Source organism: Salmo salar, chromosome ssa12, assembly GCF_905237065.1.
Source record: "Salmo salar chromosome ssa12, Ssal_v3.1, whole genome shotgun sequence".
In the NCBI taxonomy this organism is placed as follows: domain Eukaryota; kingdom Metazoa; phylum Chordata; class Actinopteri; order Salmoniformes; family Salmonidae; genus Salmo; species Salmo salar.
In genome coordinates, this window is record NC_059453.1 from 15,048,606 (window position 1) to 15,067,634 (window position 19,029).

The 19,029-nt window shown below is 45.4% G+C and overlaps 1 protein-coding gene across 4 annotated transcripts; it reads left to right on the forward strand.

The window, feature by feature from the left end:
* The first annotated feature begins 1,293 nt into the window (after positions 1-1,293).
* On the forward strand, positions 1,294-18,737 carry LOC106564255 (far upstream element-binding protein 2). Of its 4 annotated transcripts, none has more exons than XM_045690808.1 (20): positions 1,294-1,594; positions 2,815-2,917; positions 3,038-3,097; positions 3,195-3,231; positions 3,363-3,421; positions 3,511-3,594; positions 4,129-4,186; positions 4,443-4,614; positions 5,927-6,025; positions 6,380-6,496; positions 6,953-7,061; positions 7,220-7,225; positions 7,609-7,614; positions 8,151-8,275; positions 13,005-13,310; positions 13,423-13,538; positions 17,454-17,548; positions 17,739-17,948; positions 18,224-18,396; positions 18,516-18,737. In XM_045690808.1, the coding sequence occupies exons 1-20, from the start codon at positions 1,508-1,510 to the stop codon at positions 18,522-18,524; spliced, it is 2,031 nt and encodes a 676-aa protein (XP_045546764.1). In that variant the 5' UTR covers positions 1,294-1,507; the 3' UTR covers positions 18,525-18,737. The 4 variants fall into 4 exon arrangements, with proteins under 4 accessions (XP_045546764.1, XP_045546767.1, XP_045546765.1 ...); XM_045690811.1 differs by having other exon boundaries at positions 3,511-3,582; XM_045690809.1 differs by lacking the exon at positions 7,609-7,614.
* The last annotated feature ends 292 nt before the right edge of the window (positions 18,738-19,029 follow it).

The following is a 19,029-nucleotide window of genomic DNA, read 5'->3' on the forward strand; positions in this document are numbered from 1 at the left end:
TTGTGAGGTGATTTATGAGTTGAAGCCTATGGATGCAGCCCAAATAGCACCCTACTCCCTATTCGGTGCACTAAAAAGTAGTGCACTATATGGGGAATAGGGTGCCATTTGTGCAGCCTACTAGTTGGTGGGTTCTGAGTATTTTGAATGGGGGGTTCTGTTCTGAGTATTGTGAATGGGGGACATATACCAAGCACAAGAGAGCCTTGATCTAAAGTAATGCTATGGTGAGCTTTCATCAGAAGAAAAGTACTGGTAGTTTGAAGTTGCTGTTTGTGTGGTGTCATTATGTATGAAAATATATATTGTGATATTATTGTTATGTCCTAAATAGCCTGATATTACCTATATAGTGCACTACTTTAGACCAGAGACCATTCCCCCTATATTTATTTAATTTTTTTATTGTCAGTTAAGAACAAACCCTCCCCTGACCCGGACAACGCAGGCCAATTGTGGCCTATGGGACTCCTGATCACAGCCGGTTGTGACACAGCCCAGGATTGAACCAGGGTCTGTAGTGACACCTCTAGCACTGAGATTCAGTGCCTAAGACCGCTGCGCCACTCGGGACCACAAAATATATAGTGAACTACTTTAGACCAGAGACCATTCCCCCTATATAGTACACTACTTTAGACCAGAGACCATTCACCCTATATAGTACACTACTTTAGACCAGAGACCATTCACCCTATATAGTACACTACTTGACCATTCCTCTGGTCAAAATGTGTGCACTATATGGGGAATAGGGTTCCATTTGGGACACCAAATTGGGCAGTGGTATGTTTATTAGCTAACATAAGTAGCTAGGTCACTAATATTTAAATGACATGGCTAAATGTTGTTAGCCTGGGTGCTAGTCTGATTCAGCTCTCTTGCCAACTCCTTATGGAATTGTCATGCTGTTTGGCTTGACAATGGAGAAGGCAACATAACAACAGATCTGGGACCAGGCTAATATTTATAGCAAAGGCACCAAAAACTAACTCAAATTTTCCGCTTTGTTGCTTTTATCTGTGTTTCGACTTTTGAGATCATGCAAGGTTGATGGTGCGTGTTTTACGAGCTGAAAGAGCTCATTGTTGCCCCCAAATGGGTATTGATGGTTACAAACGTCAATCAATAATGAAAGATTGTTTCTGTAAGCACATTGGTCAACTTGACCATTCTTCAAACTCCGATTGGCTCTTCAAAAATCGCCTACAGATGATTGGTCGAAGTTGAACTGTCAATCAAGAATCCCCCTGCCCTGGTCAATAGGACCTACTTTCGAGTCAGTAAACCAGTAAGATTTGTGTCTGTATTCTTCACCGCCTCCTTCGCAATCACCGATTGGTTACTTTAGGAGGGAAGACTGCTAGAAGGTTTGATGCCCACCTTCTGCGCCCTCCCCACACTTCGCCTTTCTCATCTTCCCGCTTCTGCGCAACTCTGCTCGGCCTAACTACCTGTCCAAACCCCCCCGTGTGTGTCTGTGTATTTCCCCAAGAGAGCAAGCAGCATGTCGGACTACGGCTCACCCGGGGCCGGAGCGGGCGCTGGAGGCAAAAAAGATGCTTTCGCGGACGCCGTGCAGCGAGCCAGACAGGTAAGGTCGGAGCAAGGATCTAGCGAGACTGGGGCACTGAACCAAGCCAGTCTGTTGTGTGCGCTAGCTACGATGCTAGGCTAACTACCTAGCTTGCAACGAGGCCGTCGATGGGTTACTCGAATCGATGGGACCGACCGGCTTGGTGTGTGGGTGAAATCAAAATGCGAAAAACCTAGAATTGAACCTTATGTTGGTGTACGCATGTGTGGATTTGTTTTTAATATTAGCTAATGTTAAACGTTTGAGTGCGGTACCACCACAAGGTTTACGCTAGCTAGAGTATTACCGTTAGCTGGTTAGGCTAGCTAATAGTGTTCTCGGCGTGCGTGGCGATGCTTTCCTTGTTCTAGCTAGCCAACAAGCCTATAACACCGTTTGCTAGCGTAACGTACCTCGTTAGCAAACACCAACGTTACCGTTAGGTGCCTGGATAGCAAACTAACTAATGTTGGCGATCACGAAAAGCCCTCAATTTATATTCCAGTAGACCTACCATTTAGTGAGTAGTTAACTAGTTAGTCATCAATCATTTAAAGTAGCTAGCGTTAGCCTTAAGTTTGGTAACTAGCTAGCGTCAGCAGACTATCATTAACTTAAGGTACTAGCTAGCTAGTTAAATAACGTTAGCTAATGAGGTAGACGTTTCCACATGGGACCTGCGATGCAAACCTTTCCAAAACAGTCAAATTTGTCGGCCAGTGTTTCAGAATAGCTAACTTGCGTAGCTAGTGGGACACAAACACGCTCTAGCTAGTGTTAACGTTAGCTACTGCCGACATGTCTGATACGAATTAGGCCAGTATCTCCAGACGAGATCCTCTTATCCCAGTCTGGCGGCTACCTGAACTAACCCCGGGTGTAGAAAATAACTACCGGGTCTAGGGCTGCTTCTCAAATGGCACCACAGGACTCTGGTCAAAGTAGTCCATTATAGGGAATATAGAGTGCTGTTTGGGATCCAACCCAGCTATTGTGTAATAAAGGGATGCGGGAGGGTACATGGTTTGTGTTGAGGTGATATACTTGGGCAGCTACAGATCTGGGATCAGGTTACCAGCTCCAGATTCAGACCCGGGGAAGATTATACAAAACGGTCCATATATCAGTATCTTGGGCCGACTTCATTCTCCCTAGGAGCTCACACAATGCTTTTGAATGGGATACCTGTTTTACCCAAGTCTTGGCCATATACCTCATGCTGTGTGTGTGTTCCCTAGATTGCAGCTAAGATCGGAGGAGATGCCGGACCTCCAAGTAACAATGGAGGAGGAGGAGAGGGCTTCCCGTTCCAAACACTGAAACGTTCTCTGGAGGATGGAGGTAGGAGGGCAACACAGAGGCACGGGGACCAACACACACACTATGTACACACGGAGGATCATGTTTCTGGAGCCTTACTTCAGGGTGGTATTGAGGTTCATGTTTTACCTGTTTTATCAGACCAACCAGATGCCAAGAAGATGTCTTCCCAGGGGGACAGAGACTCAGCCACTGCTTTGTGTACGTATACCTAACAGACAATCTCTTGTCTCTGCCTATCCTCACACATTCATCAGTTGCTTTCTATTGGTTGGTAATCCATTACTCTTCCCTGTAGCTATCGGAGCTCAGCTCGCTGCCCTGTCTCAGCAAAGGTATTAATAGAAGGCCATTTTTTTCCCCTTTTAGCTGTCTTGTATATTTTGCAGTGTTTGATTCCCAGGTGTTTTGGGCTTGTTATGAAGGATAAGCATTCATTCCTCCTTTCTCCCTCTTTTCTCTTCAGTGTCAGACCCTCCACTATGACAGAGGAGTACAGAGTGCCAGACGGCATGGTCGGACTCAGTGAGTACACACAGTATCGCTTGGGCTCACGCCGAGAACCTGTTCACACATACTACGATAAAATAACCTCGCGGCTTGTTTCTCCACAGTCATTGGTCGAGGGGGCGAGCAGATCAACAAGATCCAGCAGGACTCGGGCTGCAAGGTCCAGATCGCTCCAGGTGAGCAACTAGGTGCTCACCTCTCTTTATATACTACCTCTACTATCTCAGCACGCAGCCCAGATGGCACCCTATTCCCTATATAGTGCACTACCTTTGACCGCAGCGATAGCCATTGATAGCCATTATTAGACTGATAGAATTGCACTGCGTTGTTAGGTTTAGTGCTCGCAGCAAAGGCATTTTGCTGTCCTTGTGCACGTGACATTAAAACATGAAACTATACGGGGGCCCTCAGCAGGGCCTTCAGCAAATATAGTGCACTACTTTGGACCAGGGCCTTCAGCAAATATGGTGCACTACTTTGGACGAGCAATGACCTTTTAGGGCACTACTCTCGGCCAGCGCCCTGGTCAAAAATAGAGCATTACATTTGACTGTAGCATATGCCTTTATAGTGCACTACTTTTGACCAGGACCCATAGGGCTCTTTTAGTGCACTTTGTAACGAATAGGGTGCCAATTGGGATGCATTTGCAGTCTGCCAGTGAGACAGATGTTTGTTGTTTACTTGTTGATGTTTACTTGTTTGTGTTTGTGTTTCAGACAGTGGTGGCATGCCAGAGAGGAGCGTCTCCCTCACAGGAAATCCTGACGCCATCGCGTAAGACATTACACTAAGCCTGTGTTCCCATAGGGCCCTGGTCTAATGTAGTGCCCTACATAAGGAGTAGGGTGCCATTTGGAAGTATCCCTTGTAGCTGTTTGGCACGATTAGGGTTCGGTAGTTTTTCCTGGTCGTTTGATCTCAATTGGAATAATTCTTGGCACTGGCATCGGGGCACTGTTAAGTACATCTGATCATTACACAACTTTCTAACTACTTCCCTCCCTGTCTCTGTCTCTTCCTCCCTCTTCAGGAAAGCCAAGATGTTTCTGGATGAGATTGTATCTCGGGGACGGGGTGCACCTTCCTCCTCTTTCCACGAGTCGACCAATGGGCAGAGTGGCTCCATGCAGGAGATGATGATCCCAGCTGGCAAGGCCGGCCTAATCATCGGCAAGGGAGGAGAGACCATCAAACAACTACAGGTTAGACCACACACAAGGGAGGAGAGAACATCAAACTACAGGTTAGGCCACACACAAGGGAGGAGAGACCATCAAACAACTACAGGTTAGGCCACACACAAGGGAGGAGAGACCATCAAACAACTACAGGTACAGATTGGGGAGTTGTATAGCTGAAGCCTCCTGTCCAGGGGGTGTTCTGGTACATCACGCTGTCTCACCTTATAGAAACCACATCTTGTCCAGGGGGTGTACTGGTACATCACGCTGTCTCACCTTATAGAAACCACATCTTGTCCAGGGGGTGTACTGGTACATCAGGCTGTCTCACCTTATAGAAACCGCATCCTGTCCAGGGGGTGTACTGGTACATCACGCTGTCTCACCTTATAGAAACCACATCTTGTCCAGGGGGTGTACTGGTACATCAGGCTGTCTCACCTTATAGAAACCACATCTTGTCCAGGGGGTGTACTGGTACATCACGCTGTCTCACCTTATAGAAACCACATCTTGTCCAGGGGGTGTACTGGTACATCACGCTGTCTCACCTTATAGAAACCACATCTTGTCCAGGGGGTGTACTGGTACATCAGGCTGTCTCACCTTATAGAAACCACATCTTGTCCAGGGGGTGTACTGGTACATCACGCTGTCTCACCTTATAGAAACCACATCTTGTCCAGGGGGTGTACTGGTACATCAGGCTGTCTCACCTTATAGAAACCGCATCCTGTCCAGGGGGTGTACTGGTACATCACGCTGTCTCACCTTATAGAAACCGCATCCTGTCCAGGGGGTGTACTGGTACATCACGCTGTCTCACCTTATAGAAACAGTATCCTGTCCAGGGGGTGTACTGGTACATCACGCTGTCTCACCTTATAGAAACAGTATCCTGTCCAGGGGGTGTACTGGTACATCACGCTGTCTCACCTTATAGAAACCGCATCCTGTCCAGGGGGTGTACTGGTACATCACGCTGTCTCACCCTACAGAAACACTATCTTGTCCAGGGGGTGTACTGGTACATCACGCTGTCTCACCTTATAGAAACCGCATCCTGTCCAGGGGGTGTACTGGTACATCACGCTGTCTCACCCTACAGAAACACTATCCTGTCCTGGGGGTGTACTGGTACATCACGCTGTCTCACCTTATAGAAACCGCATCCTGTCCAGGGGGTGTACTGGTACATCAAATATCTGTACAGGAGAAAGATTCAGAACACAGCTACTAATATAATGGGAGGGAAGTACTAGGAAACAACACTATACCTGGGGAGGCTTGTCTGATAGATGTATAGATATCTATATCCCTCTGTTCCCTGTAGGAGCGTGCTGGAGTAAAGATGATTCTCATCCAAGATGGCTCCCAGCCACCCAACATGGACAAACCCCTGCGCATCATCGGAGACCCCTACAAAGTACAGGTAAACGCCCTGCTGCCCGTACTGCGTACCCCACACGCCCCTGCTGCCCGTACTGCGTACCCCACACGCCCCTGCTGCCCGTACTGCGTACCCCACACGCCCCTGCTGCCCGTACTGCGTACCCCACACGCCCCTGCTGCCCGTACCCCACACGCCCCTGCTGCCCGTACCCCACACGCCCCTGCTGCCCGTACCCCACACGCCCCTGCTGCCCGTACCCCACACGCCCCTGCTGCCCGTACCCCACACGCCCCTGCTGCCCGTACTGCGTACCTGGATATGGGGCTGTTTGTCTCTGATATTGTCAGGTAGTACTGGCTGACTTGATCAATATTTCTTTCTTTCTCTCTGCAGCAAGCGAAGGAGCTGGTGAATGAGATTCTGAGAGAGAGGGATCACGCTGGCTTTGGAGACAGAAACAATTTTGGCAACCAAATGGGGGGAGGAGGTGGTGGAGGAGGAGGCATGGATGTGAGTAGGATCTTTGTTTACGAGATGGATTCAACTTGATTGTAGTTGGAACTCTGACTGGATTTGATAGAGCTCTGGAGGTCAAACTCACCCAGGTGCTTCACTCTGTTAACCTCCACCTGTTCCCTTCCCTTCCACAATGGCACAGGGAAGGGAGCAACTTCGCTGATGGAAATGCAGCCCTGAGGGGTTAAACCCATAGAATTAGATTGACTAGAACATTAAATGGAACGTCTGCCAGTGGCATCATTGACTTGATTGAGAATGACAGTTCTACTCGTTCTAAGTCTATGATTAAATGTTGTCGAGTTCCAGCCGGTGGAATGACTGTGGCGTTGCAGCCCCGTTTAGTAACAAGTCTCTGCTAGAACTCTGAAGGTCTTTGCCTCATCAGTATCGTGTGTTTCAGTTTGGCTAGATGCCTCTTCCTCATTATGGTGTCTTTTCATTGGCCAGGTGCCCGTGCCCCGCCACTCTGTGGGAGTTGTGATTGGCCGAAGTGGAGAGATGATCAAGAAGATCCAGGCAGACGCTGGAGTTAGGATACAGTTCAAACCAGGTGAGGGTCACACCCTTTCTGCTAGGGTCAACTACCATCTGGTCTTGTTCAGCTAGACCCTGCATCTCCCCCTTTAAACCCTGCTTCAGTTGTTATAATCACTATGGTAACTCTCTCCCTCTTTTTGTTCTCTCTCCCTCCCTCCCTCCTCCCCTCTCTGTCAGATGAAGGTACATGATGTATAAGTCCCACACCTACAACAGATAAAAAAATATTTCTATCATAGGAAACATTAGTATTTTATCATGCTGTGTTTTTACACATGATCGTGGGTCCAGGAGAAACAAACTGAACTCAGACCTCCTGCTATGTGTTAGTACCACAGCATTTAAATAAATCACTTGACTGTGGAGCGAACCTGGGGCGTGTTCAGTAGGGCCCCACCGTAACAAAATGGTTTGCAACTGGAACCTACAGTCTGTTCTTATTGGACAAGTCCAGGTAGCGCCTTCCCGTTTTACCCTGCTTCAGTTGAGTGTTATGATCAGTATGGTAACTCTCCCTCTTTTCTTTGTCCCCCCCCCCTCTCTCTCCCTCTCTCTCCCTCTGTCAGATGAAGGTACAGGACTGTATATGAAACTCAAACACCACACACACACACTTACACACACAGCAGATTTAAGTGTTTCTATCGGGTCAGAAAGGAAATGTTAGTAAACCTCATCTTAGAGGTGCCAATCTGTTATGGGACAAGTCCAGGTAGCAACTTCCTGTGTTGAACCTGCTTCAGCTGAGTGTTGTGAACAGTATGGTAACTCTCTCTTCTTCTTTTTCCCCCTCACTCCCTTCCCCCTCTCTCCCCTCACTCCCTTCCCCCCTCTCTCCCCTCACTCCCTTCCCCCTCTGTCAGATGAAGGTACAGGACCGTATAAGAAACATTTTGACTGGAACCTTCTTTTGGTTGAAACAATGATCGTTATGATGACTCTCTTTCTCATCTCTTTCGCTCGATCTGTCTGTCTTTCGCGCGATCTGTGCTCCCCTCCATCTTTCTCTCGTTGTCTATCGATCGCTCTCTCCCCTCTCGCTGCCTCCTTCCCTACTCTTCCTCCCCTACCCCTGCTCTCCCTTCCCCCTCCTCCCCTCTCTCTCTAGATGACGGTGCAGGTCCTGATAAGATAGCCCACATCATGGGCCCTCCAGACCGCTGTGAGCACGCTGCCTCCATCATCAACGAGCTGCTGCAGAGCATCAGAGTCAGGGAGGACGGAGGACAGGGGGTACGTCCACTACCCACTACAGGCTTACACATGGGAGGCTGCAGGGGGTACATGTGGGGTGTGAAGGGAAGTGGTACTAGATGGCAGGGGGATACACCAAGTTAAATATAAGATGGTGCAGGGGTATGGACAGGTGAGATTTTCTGGTCTTGAGAAGGAGAGATGTATTGAAGGCCATAACTGAAATGTCTACAGTGCCTTGCAAAAGTATTCACCTACCCATGGCATTTTTCCTATTTTGTTGCATTGCAACCTGGAATTTAAATGATTTTGATTTCATGTGATGGACATACACAAAATAGTCCAAATTGTTGAAGTGAAATTAAAAAAGTAACTTGTTTCAAAGAATTGAAAAAACGTCGGAAAGTGGTGCGTGCAGATGTATTCACCCCCTTTACTATGGAGCCGCTAAATAAGATCTGGTGCAACTAATTACCTTCAGAGGTCACAGAATTAGTTAAAAGTGTCACATGATCTGTGTCTGTGTGTGTATGTGTGTGTGTGTTCTAAAAGGCCCCAGAGTCTGCAACACCCCTAAGCAAGCGGCACCATGAAGACCAAGGAGCTCTCTAAACGGGTCAAGGACAAAGTTGTGGCAGATCAGGGTTGGGTTATTTAAAAAAAATCAAACTTTTGAACATCCTACAGTTTACCAATTTAAAATCCATTATTAAAACATGGAAAGAGTATGGTTGATAAAACAGCTGTATTTGTGGGAAAGATGTTTGAAAGGGTTAATTTGTTCTTAACCTGTCTGGGCGGCCGTGGAATCTCTTGTCTTTAAAATGGTGTAAAAGAGTCAAGACTCTCGTTAATCTAACCACATTGTCCGATTTCAAAAAGGCTTTACAGCGAAAGCAAAACATTAGATTATGTCAGGAGAGTACCCTGTCAAAGATAATCACACAGCCATTTTCAAAGCAAGCATATGTCACCAAAACCACAGCTAAATGCAGCACTAACCTTTGATCTTCATCAGATGACAACCCTAGGACATTATGTTATACAATACATGCATGTTTTGTTCAATCAAGTTCATATTTATATCAAAAAACAGCTTTTTACATTAGCATGTGACGTTCAGAACTAGCATACCCACCGCAAACTTCTGGTGAATTTACTAAATTACTCACGATAAACGTTGACAAAATACATTATTTTATGCAAACGCCATGTCAGATTTTAAAATAGCTTTTTGGCAAAAGCACATTTTGCAATATTCTGAGTACATAGCTCGGCCATCACGGCTAGCTATTTTGACACCCACCAAGTTTGGGGCTCACCAAACTCAGAATTACTATTAGAAAAATTGGATTGCCTTTGCTGTTCTTCGTCAGAATGCACTCCCAGGACTTATACTTCAACAACAAATGTTGTTTTGGTTCCAAATAATCCATAGTTGTATTCAAATAACTCTTGTTTGTTCGTGCGTTCAGGTCACTATCCGAAGGTTGACGCGCGAGTGCGTTTCATGACAAAAGAATTCAAAATATTCCATTACCGTACTTTGAAGCATGTCAAACGCTGTTTAAAATCTATTTTTCTCGTAAAGTAGCGATAATATTCCAACCGGGCGACGTTGTATTCATTCAAAGGCTGAAAGAAAAAAAATGGAGAATTCTCGTGGACGCGCCACTGTCCCCAGGCTGACCACTCACAAACTCTCCTGCTGTTCTTCGCCCAGAGACAGCAGACACCCCATTCCACTTTCTGGCGCCTTCTGAGAGCCAATGGAAGCCTTAGAAAATGTCACGTTACAGCACAGATGCTGTATTTTCGATAGAGATGCAACAGAAGGACAACAAATTGTCAGACGGCACTTCCTGTATGGAATCTTCTCATGTTTTGGCCTGCCATATGAGTTCTGTTATACTCAGACACCATTCAAACAGTTTTAGAAACTTTAGAGTTTTCTACCCAAATCTACTAATTATATGCATATTCTCATTTCTGGGCAAGAGTAGTAACCAGTTTAAATCGGGTATGTTTTTTATCCGGCCGTGCAAATACTGCCCCCTAGCCCCAACAGGTTAAACTATATTGTAAATCGGAATGGTGGAGCTATGTCCTTCATGGAGTTATCAGAATTGTACGGGAAGGTCTGCTCAATCCAAGAGTACAACCAATTGATTACAGCATTGCCCCAAAAATGGAGGTGGCAGCGGGAGGAGGTATGGAACTGATCTGTCTGCCCAATATAAAGAATCAAAACTGGCAGAGGAATAAAAAGAGCATAAATAGGAAAGTATATCAGTTTCATTTGAGGACTAGGATGTTGACAACTGTGCCATGCAGGTTGCAAAATAGTTGTGAAGTGATTTTTGATGTACCGATTCCATGGTATGAGTTGATATATAAAACTGCTCAAGTTAAGACTTCGTGCTTTTCAGCTAAAATTATTGTATAGAATTTTTGCCACCAACAAAATGTTGAATATTTGGGGCATAAAATCATCGAAGCTCTGCAGATTTTGTTGTGAGGATACAGAATAAATAGACCATTTTAAGTATTGACCTCAGGTAGCCTGTTTCTGGTCTCAGATTCAGCAATGGCTGAAAATGCATAGCATTGATCTTAAGTTGACCCTAGAAATAGTACTGTTAGATCTGGAGAAACTGGGTCAGTCAATTACTAATACTCTTAGTAAAAGTATTTATCTTCAACTCGCAATCTGTGGATTCTATTCAATTAGACTGAAATTGTATGTTAAACATCACAGCATAGTTGAAAGATATGTGTTGAGTTGAAACCCGAAGTGGGTGGTGGCCAGCAGAGATGGATTGGATGGGCTGAGGGACACCTATTGGGGAACTGTGGGGGATCTTGGAGGGTTTGGGGTCACGTTTTTGGCCTAGTGGGAGATCTATCAATGTGCCCTTGAGCAGGGCATTGTCTCTGGATGCTTCTGTGTCGCTCTGAATGGGAGTCAGTTGGAAGACTGGTATGATGTAGTTGTTGAGCGGCTTCACTGCAAGTATATTTTATGTTTCAGATATTCAAATAAAAAATTCTATATATTTAAGTGGCACCACAACAAACCTCCCAAGAGCGGGCCGCCCACCAAAACTCAGACCAGGCAAGAAGGGCATTAATCAGAGGCAACAAAGAGACCAAAGATAACCCTGAAGGAGCTGCAAAGCTCCACAGCGGAGATTGGAGTATCTGCCCATAGGACCACTTTAAACCGTACACTCCACAGAGCTGGGCTTTACGGAAGTGGCTAGAAAAAAAGCCATTGCTTAAAGAAAAAAATAAAGGAATGTGGGAGACTCCCCAAATATATGGAAGAAGGTACTCTGGTTAGATGAGACTAAAATTGAGCTTTTTGGCCGTCAAAGAAAACGCTGTCTGGCGCAAACCCATCACCCCGAGAACCACATCCCCACAGTGAAGCGTGGTGGTAGCATCATGCTGTGGGGATCCTTTTCATCGGCAGGGACTGGGAAACTGGTCAGAATTGAAGGAATGATGGATGGTGCTAAAGACGGGGAAATTCTTGAGGGAAACCTGTTTCAGTCTTCCAGAGATTTGAGATTGGGTGGAGGTTCACCTTCCAGCAGGACAATGACCCTAAGTGTACTGCTAAAGCAACACTTGCGTGGTTTAAGGGGAAACATTTAAATATCTTGGAATGGCCTGGTCAAAGCCCAGACCTCAATCCAATTGAGAATCTGTGGTATGACTTAAATATTGCGGTACACCAGTGGAACCCATCCAACTTAAAGGAGCTGGAGCAGTTTTGCCTTGAAGAATGGGCAAAAATCCCAGTGGCTAGATGTGCCAAGCTTCTAGAGACATTCCCAAAGACACTTGCAGCTGTAATTGCTGCAAAAAGTGTCTCTACAAAGTATTGACTTGGGGGGGGGAATGGTTATGCACGCTCAATTTTTCCGTTTTTGTCTTATTTCTTGTTTTTTTTAACACAAAAATGTTGCATCTTCAAAGTGGTAGGCATGTGGTGTAAATCAAATGATACAAACCCCCCAAAAATTCATTTTAATTCCAGGTTGTAAGGCAACAAAATAGGAAAAATGCCAAGGGGGGTGAATACTTGTGCAAGCCACTGTACATTAAGTCTCCACTATTCCCCCTTTAGTTTTTCCTTGAATTTTTGTATTTATTAATACATTTCTTTGACGGGACGTCAACATTTTCTGTCAATGTGCCAGATTTGGCCAGCTGGCAAGTTTTCAGCTTTAGTCCCTGGGCAGATGGATAAAAATCACACTGTTTAAAAATCAAACTTAAGGCGTCGGCATGCTTCCCATCCGAAACCGTTCAGAACAGTTTGTGCAGTATTTTTGACATTTTGTGACGATTTTGGTGTTCAGAATTGTATTTATTTTTCGGCTGTTTGCGCACCAACATTTCTCGGAGCAAGCTGAAGTTCAGCGTTCGACATCTATGTCCCTTCATTGGTCAACAGTAGAGATTCTTCAATGAAGTGTTTTCGTGCAAAAAAAAAATGTATTTGCAAAATACCACACCAAACATCTTGGTTCGATGCAACTCAAATCTCCTCTGCAAAAATGTAAATTTAATGATGTATTTTTTTTGAGTTATCTTAGATTTATATCAGACTATTTTGATTAAGTGTATACTGGCTACGGACTCTCCAAACAGTACTACTGGCACTTTGTAGCGGTTTTCAAGCGACGGTCTTTAAAAGGTAGTATGCGAGCGCGGTCGTGCGGAAACCTTTACCTGCGTCTCCCTCTCTCTCCTCCAGGGTCCTCCAGGTCCTCCTGGCACGGGGGGGATGCCTCAGGGTGGCCATGGCAGGGGGCGAGGCCAGGGCAACTGGGGCGGTCCTCCGGGAGGTGAGGTCACCTTCTCTATCCCCGCCCACAAATGCGGCCTTGTGATTGGTCGCGGTGGCGAGAACGTCAAAGCCATCAACCAGCAGACGGGGGCTTTCGTGGAGATCTCGCGTCAGCCGCCGCCCAACGGTGACCCTAACTTCAAACTGTTCATCATCAGGGGGTCCCCTCAACAGATAGATCATGCCAAGCAGCTCATAGAGGACAAGATCGAGGTACGGGAGGACGGATAAGTCCTGAACACGCATTTAAACACACCCAGTGTATCATTTAATAGTCCCACATAAACTGTAAATGGAATGAAGGGTTTCTCCTCTGCCCCTCTAGGCTCCTCTGTGTCCTCTAGGGGGTGGTCCTGGTGGACCTGGTCCTGCTGGTCCAATGGGCCCCTACAACCCCAACCCTTACAACCCAGGGCCTGGTGGCCCCGGAGGACCCCCGCAGTAAGTACACCAACCATGTGCCCCTACAACCCCAACCTTGAAAGTGCAGCCTGCCCCCCCCACCCCCACACACACAGTAAATACAGCACCTACTAGACATAAAGGGCCAGTTTCCCTGTCCCAGGCTAGTGCTAGTTTGCATTGCTACAGCTTGTTATACATCCATGACATAAAAGAAAGAAGGGGTCTATTGTTAGTGTGGTGAGCAGCTCTGATCCCCCTGTGCTGTTGAGTGATTTTTCTGGCTCACTATTTGTCTGTCATGTGTACATTGTATGTTATTCACATTTCTTCCTCTGAATGAAATAAGGCCACATGTTAGTTTACTTCTATGGGCTAGGTGGGACCTGACCTGCGGGACACACTATTCAACAGCCAATGAAATAGCATGGCGCCAAATACAAAACAGCAAAAATCTCAATTTCATTTTCTCAAACAATCAACTATTTTACACCATTTTAAAGAAACTTCTCGTTAATCTAACCACATTGTCTGATTTCAAAAAGGCTTTACGGCGAAAGCATAAAATTAGATTATGTTAGGACAAACTTCACAAGAAAAACCACACAGCCATTTTCCAAGCAAGGACATGCATCACAAAAACCAAAAGTACAGCTAAAATATTCACTAACCTTTGATCTTCATCAGATGGCACTCATAGGACTTCATGTTATACAATACATGTATGTTTTGCTCGATAAAATTCATATTTATATCCAAAAACAGCATTTTACATTGGCGCGTGATGTTCAGAAAATGTGTTCCCACCAAAACCTCCGGTGAATGTTCACATCAATTTACAAAAATACTCATCATAAACGTTGATAAAATATTAAACTCTTATTTAAAGAATTATAGATAAACATCTCCTTATTGCAACCGCTGTGACAGATTTCAAAAAAGCTTCACGGGGAAAGCACACTGCAATAATCTGAGTACGGCGCTCAGAAAAATACAGCAGGCAATACAGATACCTGGCATTTGGGAGTCATCTAAAATCATAAATAGCATTATAAATATTCACTTACCATAATTTCCGGACTATAAGCCGCAACTTTTTTCCCACGCTTTGAACCTCGCGGCTTAAACAATGACGCCGCTAATATATGGATTTTTTTTTCCCGCTTTCAATTTTTTTTCTCAAAAAAAAACACATTCTGTGACGTGCTCAGTTTTGACGGCATGACGCTTTCATTAGACCAATGAAATTGCCGAACTGGTTAACCTCTCTAGGGTATGTGGGACAAAATCGTCCCACCTACTCAACAGCCAGTGGAATCCCGTGGCGCGATATTCAAATACCTTAGAAATGCTATTACTTCAATTTCTCAAACATATGACTATTTTACACCATTTTAAAGACAACTCTCGTTAATCTAACCATACTGTCCGATTTTCAAAAAGGCTTTACAACGAAAGCAAAACATTAGATTATGTCAGCAGAGTACCCAGCCAGAAATAATCAGACACCCATTTTTCAAGCTAGCATATAATGTCACAAAAAACAAAACCACAGCTAAATGCAGCACTAACCTTTTGATCTTCATCAGATGACAACCCTAGGACATTATGTTATACAATGCATGCATGTTTTGTTCAATGAAGCTCATATTTATATCAAAAACCAGCTTTTTACATTAGCATGTGACGTTCAGAACTAGCATACCCACCGCAAACTTCTGGTGAATTTACTAAATTACTCACGATAAACGTTCACAAAAAACATAATTGTTTTAAGAATTATAGATACAGAACTCCTTTATGCAATCGTGGTGTCCGATTTTAAAATAGCTTTTCGGCAAAAGCACATTTTGCAATATTCTGAGTAGATAGCTCGCCATCATGGGCTAGCTATTTTGACACCCACCAAGTTTGGCACTCACCAAACTCAGATTTACTATAAGAAAAATTGGATTACCTTTGCTGTTCTTCGTCAGAATGCACTCCCAGGACTTCTACTTCATCCACAAATGTTGTTTGGGTTCAAAATAATCCATAGTTATGTTCAAATATCCTCTGTTTTGTTCTTGCGTTCAAGACACTATCCGAACGGTGACGCGCGGACGCGTATCGTGACAAAAAATTTAAATATTCCATTACCGTACTTCGAAGCATGTCAAACGCTGTTTAAAATCAATTTTTATGCGATTTTTCTCGTAAAAAAGCGATATTCCGACCGGGAGACGTCCTTTCCGTTCACTCAATCTAAAATGGACTCTTCACGTGCACGCGCGTACCCGTCTCATTGTTCTCAGATCGACCACTATCCAAATGCGCTACTGTTTTTCAGCCATGGGCTGCAAAGTCACCATTCAACGTTCTGGTGCCTTCTGAGAGCCTATGGGAGCCTTAGGAAGTGTCACGTTACAGCAGAGATCCTTTGTTTTCAATAAAGAGAGTGTAGAAGGCCAAGAAATGGTCAGAGACGGCACTTCCTGTACAGAATCTTCTCAGGTTTTTGCCTGCCATATGAGTTCTGTTATACTCACAGACACCATTCAAACAGTTTTAGAAACTTTATGGTGTTTTTTATCCAAATCAAACAATTATATGCATATTCTAGTTTCTGGGCAGTAGTAATAACCAGATTAAATCGGGTACGTTTTTTTTATCCGTCCATGCAAATACGGCCCCCTATCCCCAACAGGTTAAGGTCAAACAACTTTTTTGTTTACTGTTTAGATTAAATCAAGCGTTCTCAAACTTCCCATCATTCTGATTACGGTAGTCATTTTGTCACCCTCATCATGGCAAAGACATGGAGAAATGCATATGATGCAGCTTTCAAGTTGAAGGCGATTGATCTAGCTGTTGGAAATGGAGCTGCTGCACGGGAGCTTGGTCTTAATGAGTCAATGATAAGAAGTTGGAAACAGCAGCGTGAGGAATTGACTCAGTGCAAAAAGACAACTAAAGCTTACTGCAAATTTTTTTTGTTTTTTTTGTTACAAGCCGTGTTTCGTTAAAGCCTGTGTAAAGTTAATTTGTTTCAATGTACCGGTAGGCGTCTGGTGCTTATAGACATGTGCGGCTTATTTATGTTCAAAATAAAAAACTTTTTTAATTCAGTGGGTGCGGCTTATATTCAGGTGCGCTCAATACTCCGGAAATTATGGTACCTTTGATCTTCATCAGAAGGCACTTCCAGGTATCCCAGGTCCACAATAAATGTTTTGTTCGATAAAGTCCATCATTTATGTCCAAATACTTTCTTGTTGTAAGCTACTCCAAATGTAGGAAGCGCCCCGAAAACTTCACGTCAAAGTCAGTTCTATTTACGTTCGTAGAAACATGTCAAATGTTGTATAGCATCAATCTTTAGGGCCTTTTTAACATAAAACTTCAATAATATTCCAACTGGATGATTCCAATGTCTTGGAATCGTCCAGTTGGAATATTATTGCTACCTCACAGCTACCTCATCACGTGAATGCGCGCCAATGAACTCATGACATTTTCTGAGTCACCAACTTCCCGGCCTTCTTGTTCGCTCTCTGTTCACTGCAAAAGCCTGAACTAAGGTTCTAAAGACTGACATCTAGTGGAAGCCTTAGGAAGTGCAAAATGAACCCTAAGTCACTGTTAGAAAGGCAATGACTTGAAAAGACTACAAGCATCAGATTTCCCACTTCCTGGTTGGATTCTTCTTAGGTTTTTGCCTGCCATATGAGTTGTGTTATACTCATTCAAACAGTTTTAGAAACTTCTGTTTTTTCTATCCAAATCTACTAATCCTATGCAAATATTTGACTCTGGGCCCGAGAATTAGGCAGTTTACTCTGGGCATGCTTTTCATCCGAAATCGAAAATACTGCCCCCTATACCTTAAAGTTAAAGCCAATGGGTATCATGCGTTTTGGTGTGTTTGACTTAGAAAGACATTAAGTGTCTAATCGTTCTCCACTCTCTCTCCAGTGGCGGCCCCCCAGGTGGTCATGGTTATGGGGCCCCTCAGGGCTGGGGCAACACCTTCCAGCAGTGGCAGGCCCCTGGAGGGCCACACGACCCCAGTGAGTAGACACAGCTTTATATTGACTGGTCTGGAACTCTACATCAGGCACTTTCCCTCTCTGGTCAATCAATTTTTCCCTGGCCTGTCCTCAACACTCTTTACTCTTACCTTCTCATTTCCTCTCCTCCCTTTTTACCTTACCCTCTTCCTCCCTTTCAACCCTCTTTCTCTAATCTTTCCCCTCCCAGATAAGGCAGCGGCAGACCCCAATGCTGCGTGGGCAGCCTACTATGCGCAGTACTACCAGCAGCAGCCAGGGGGAGCCATGCCGGGCCAGGCCCCCAATGCCCCAGCAGCCGCCCCAGTCCAGGCAGACCCCTCCCAGGCAGCCCAGACCCCTGGAGGCCAGCCAGACTACACCAAGGCCTGGGAGGAGTATTACAAGAAGATGGGCATGGGTAAGATCATTGCCATAGTTATGATCATCGCCATGGTTACATTGACTTTACAATGACATGTCCTATAGGAGATCCTGTGTGTTACTACAAAAGGACTGAAAGGCCTTCACACTGTGTAGAATCCTTATACATGCCACCTTTTAATGGACACTTTTCATCCAGAAGATGTCGTCAGAGTTATTGCTATCCAACAGAATTGTAATCAACAAATACTATTTTCTTGTCCAAGTTGTTGATCTTAGTCTGCTCTACTTTCCCTCCCTCTCTCTTCTCAGCCCAGCCCGGTGGAGGTGCTGCAGCGGCGCCGGCTGCAGCTGTAGCCGGGGGAGGAGCCGGCGGACAGCAGGACTACAGTGCAGCCTGGGCTGAGTACTACAGGCAGCAGGCGGCCTTCTACGGCCCTGGAGGGGCTCCGGGACAGGCTGCCACCCCTCAGCAAGGACAACAGGTAACACACACACACACACACACCACTCAGCCAGGACAACAGGTCACACTTTTCATAGAAAACTGTCCAGTGTTCCCAGATACTTTAACTTCTCTACACTCTCATTCTCTCTATCCCAGGCCCAGTGAACCAAATCCAGCCAGTCTCCAGCCTGTCAGACGCGTGGACCGGGAGGACTGTCTTCACTGCAGCAGCAGACACATCCCATCCAGCTCTCTGGACTTTTTAAATGTTTTCTTCTGGGTTTAAGTCGTAATTCAAAAAATGTCTGGTTTTGACGGAAGCAAAACCTTAATTCCCTCCCTCAAATACACTCCCAGTACCCCTCCCTCTTATCCCAGTACCCCTCCCTCTTATCCCATGTACCCCTCCCTCTTATCCCATGTACCCCTCCCTCTTATCCCATGTACCCCTCCCTCTTATCCCAGTACCCCTCCCTCTTATCCCAGTACCCCTCCCTCTTATCCCAGTACCCCTCCCTCTTATCCCAGTACCCCTCCCTCTTATCCCAGTACCCCTCCCTCTTATCCCAGTACCCCTCCCTCTTATCCCAGTACCCCTCCCTCTTTCAGTACCCCTCCCTCTTATCCCAGTACCCCTCCCTCTTATCCCAGTACCCCTCCCTCTTATCCC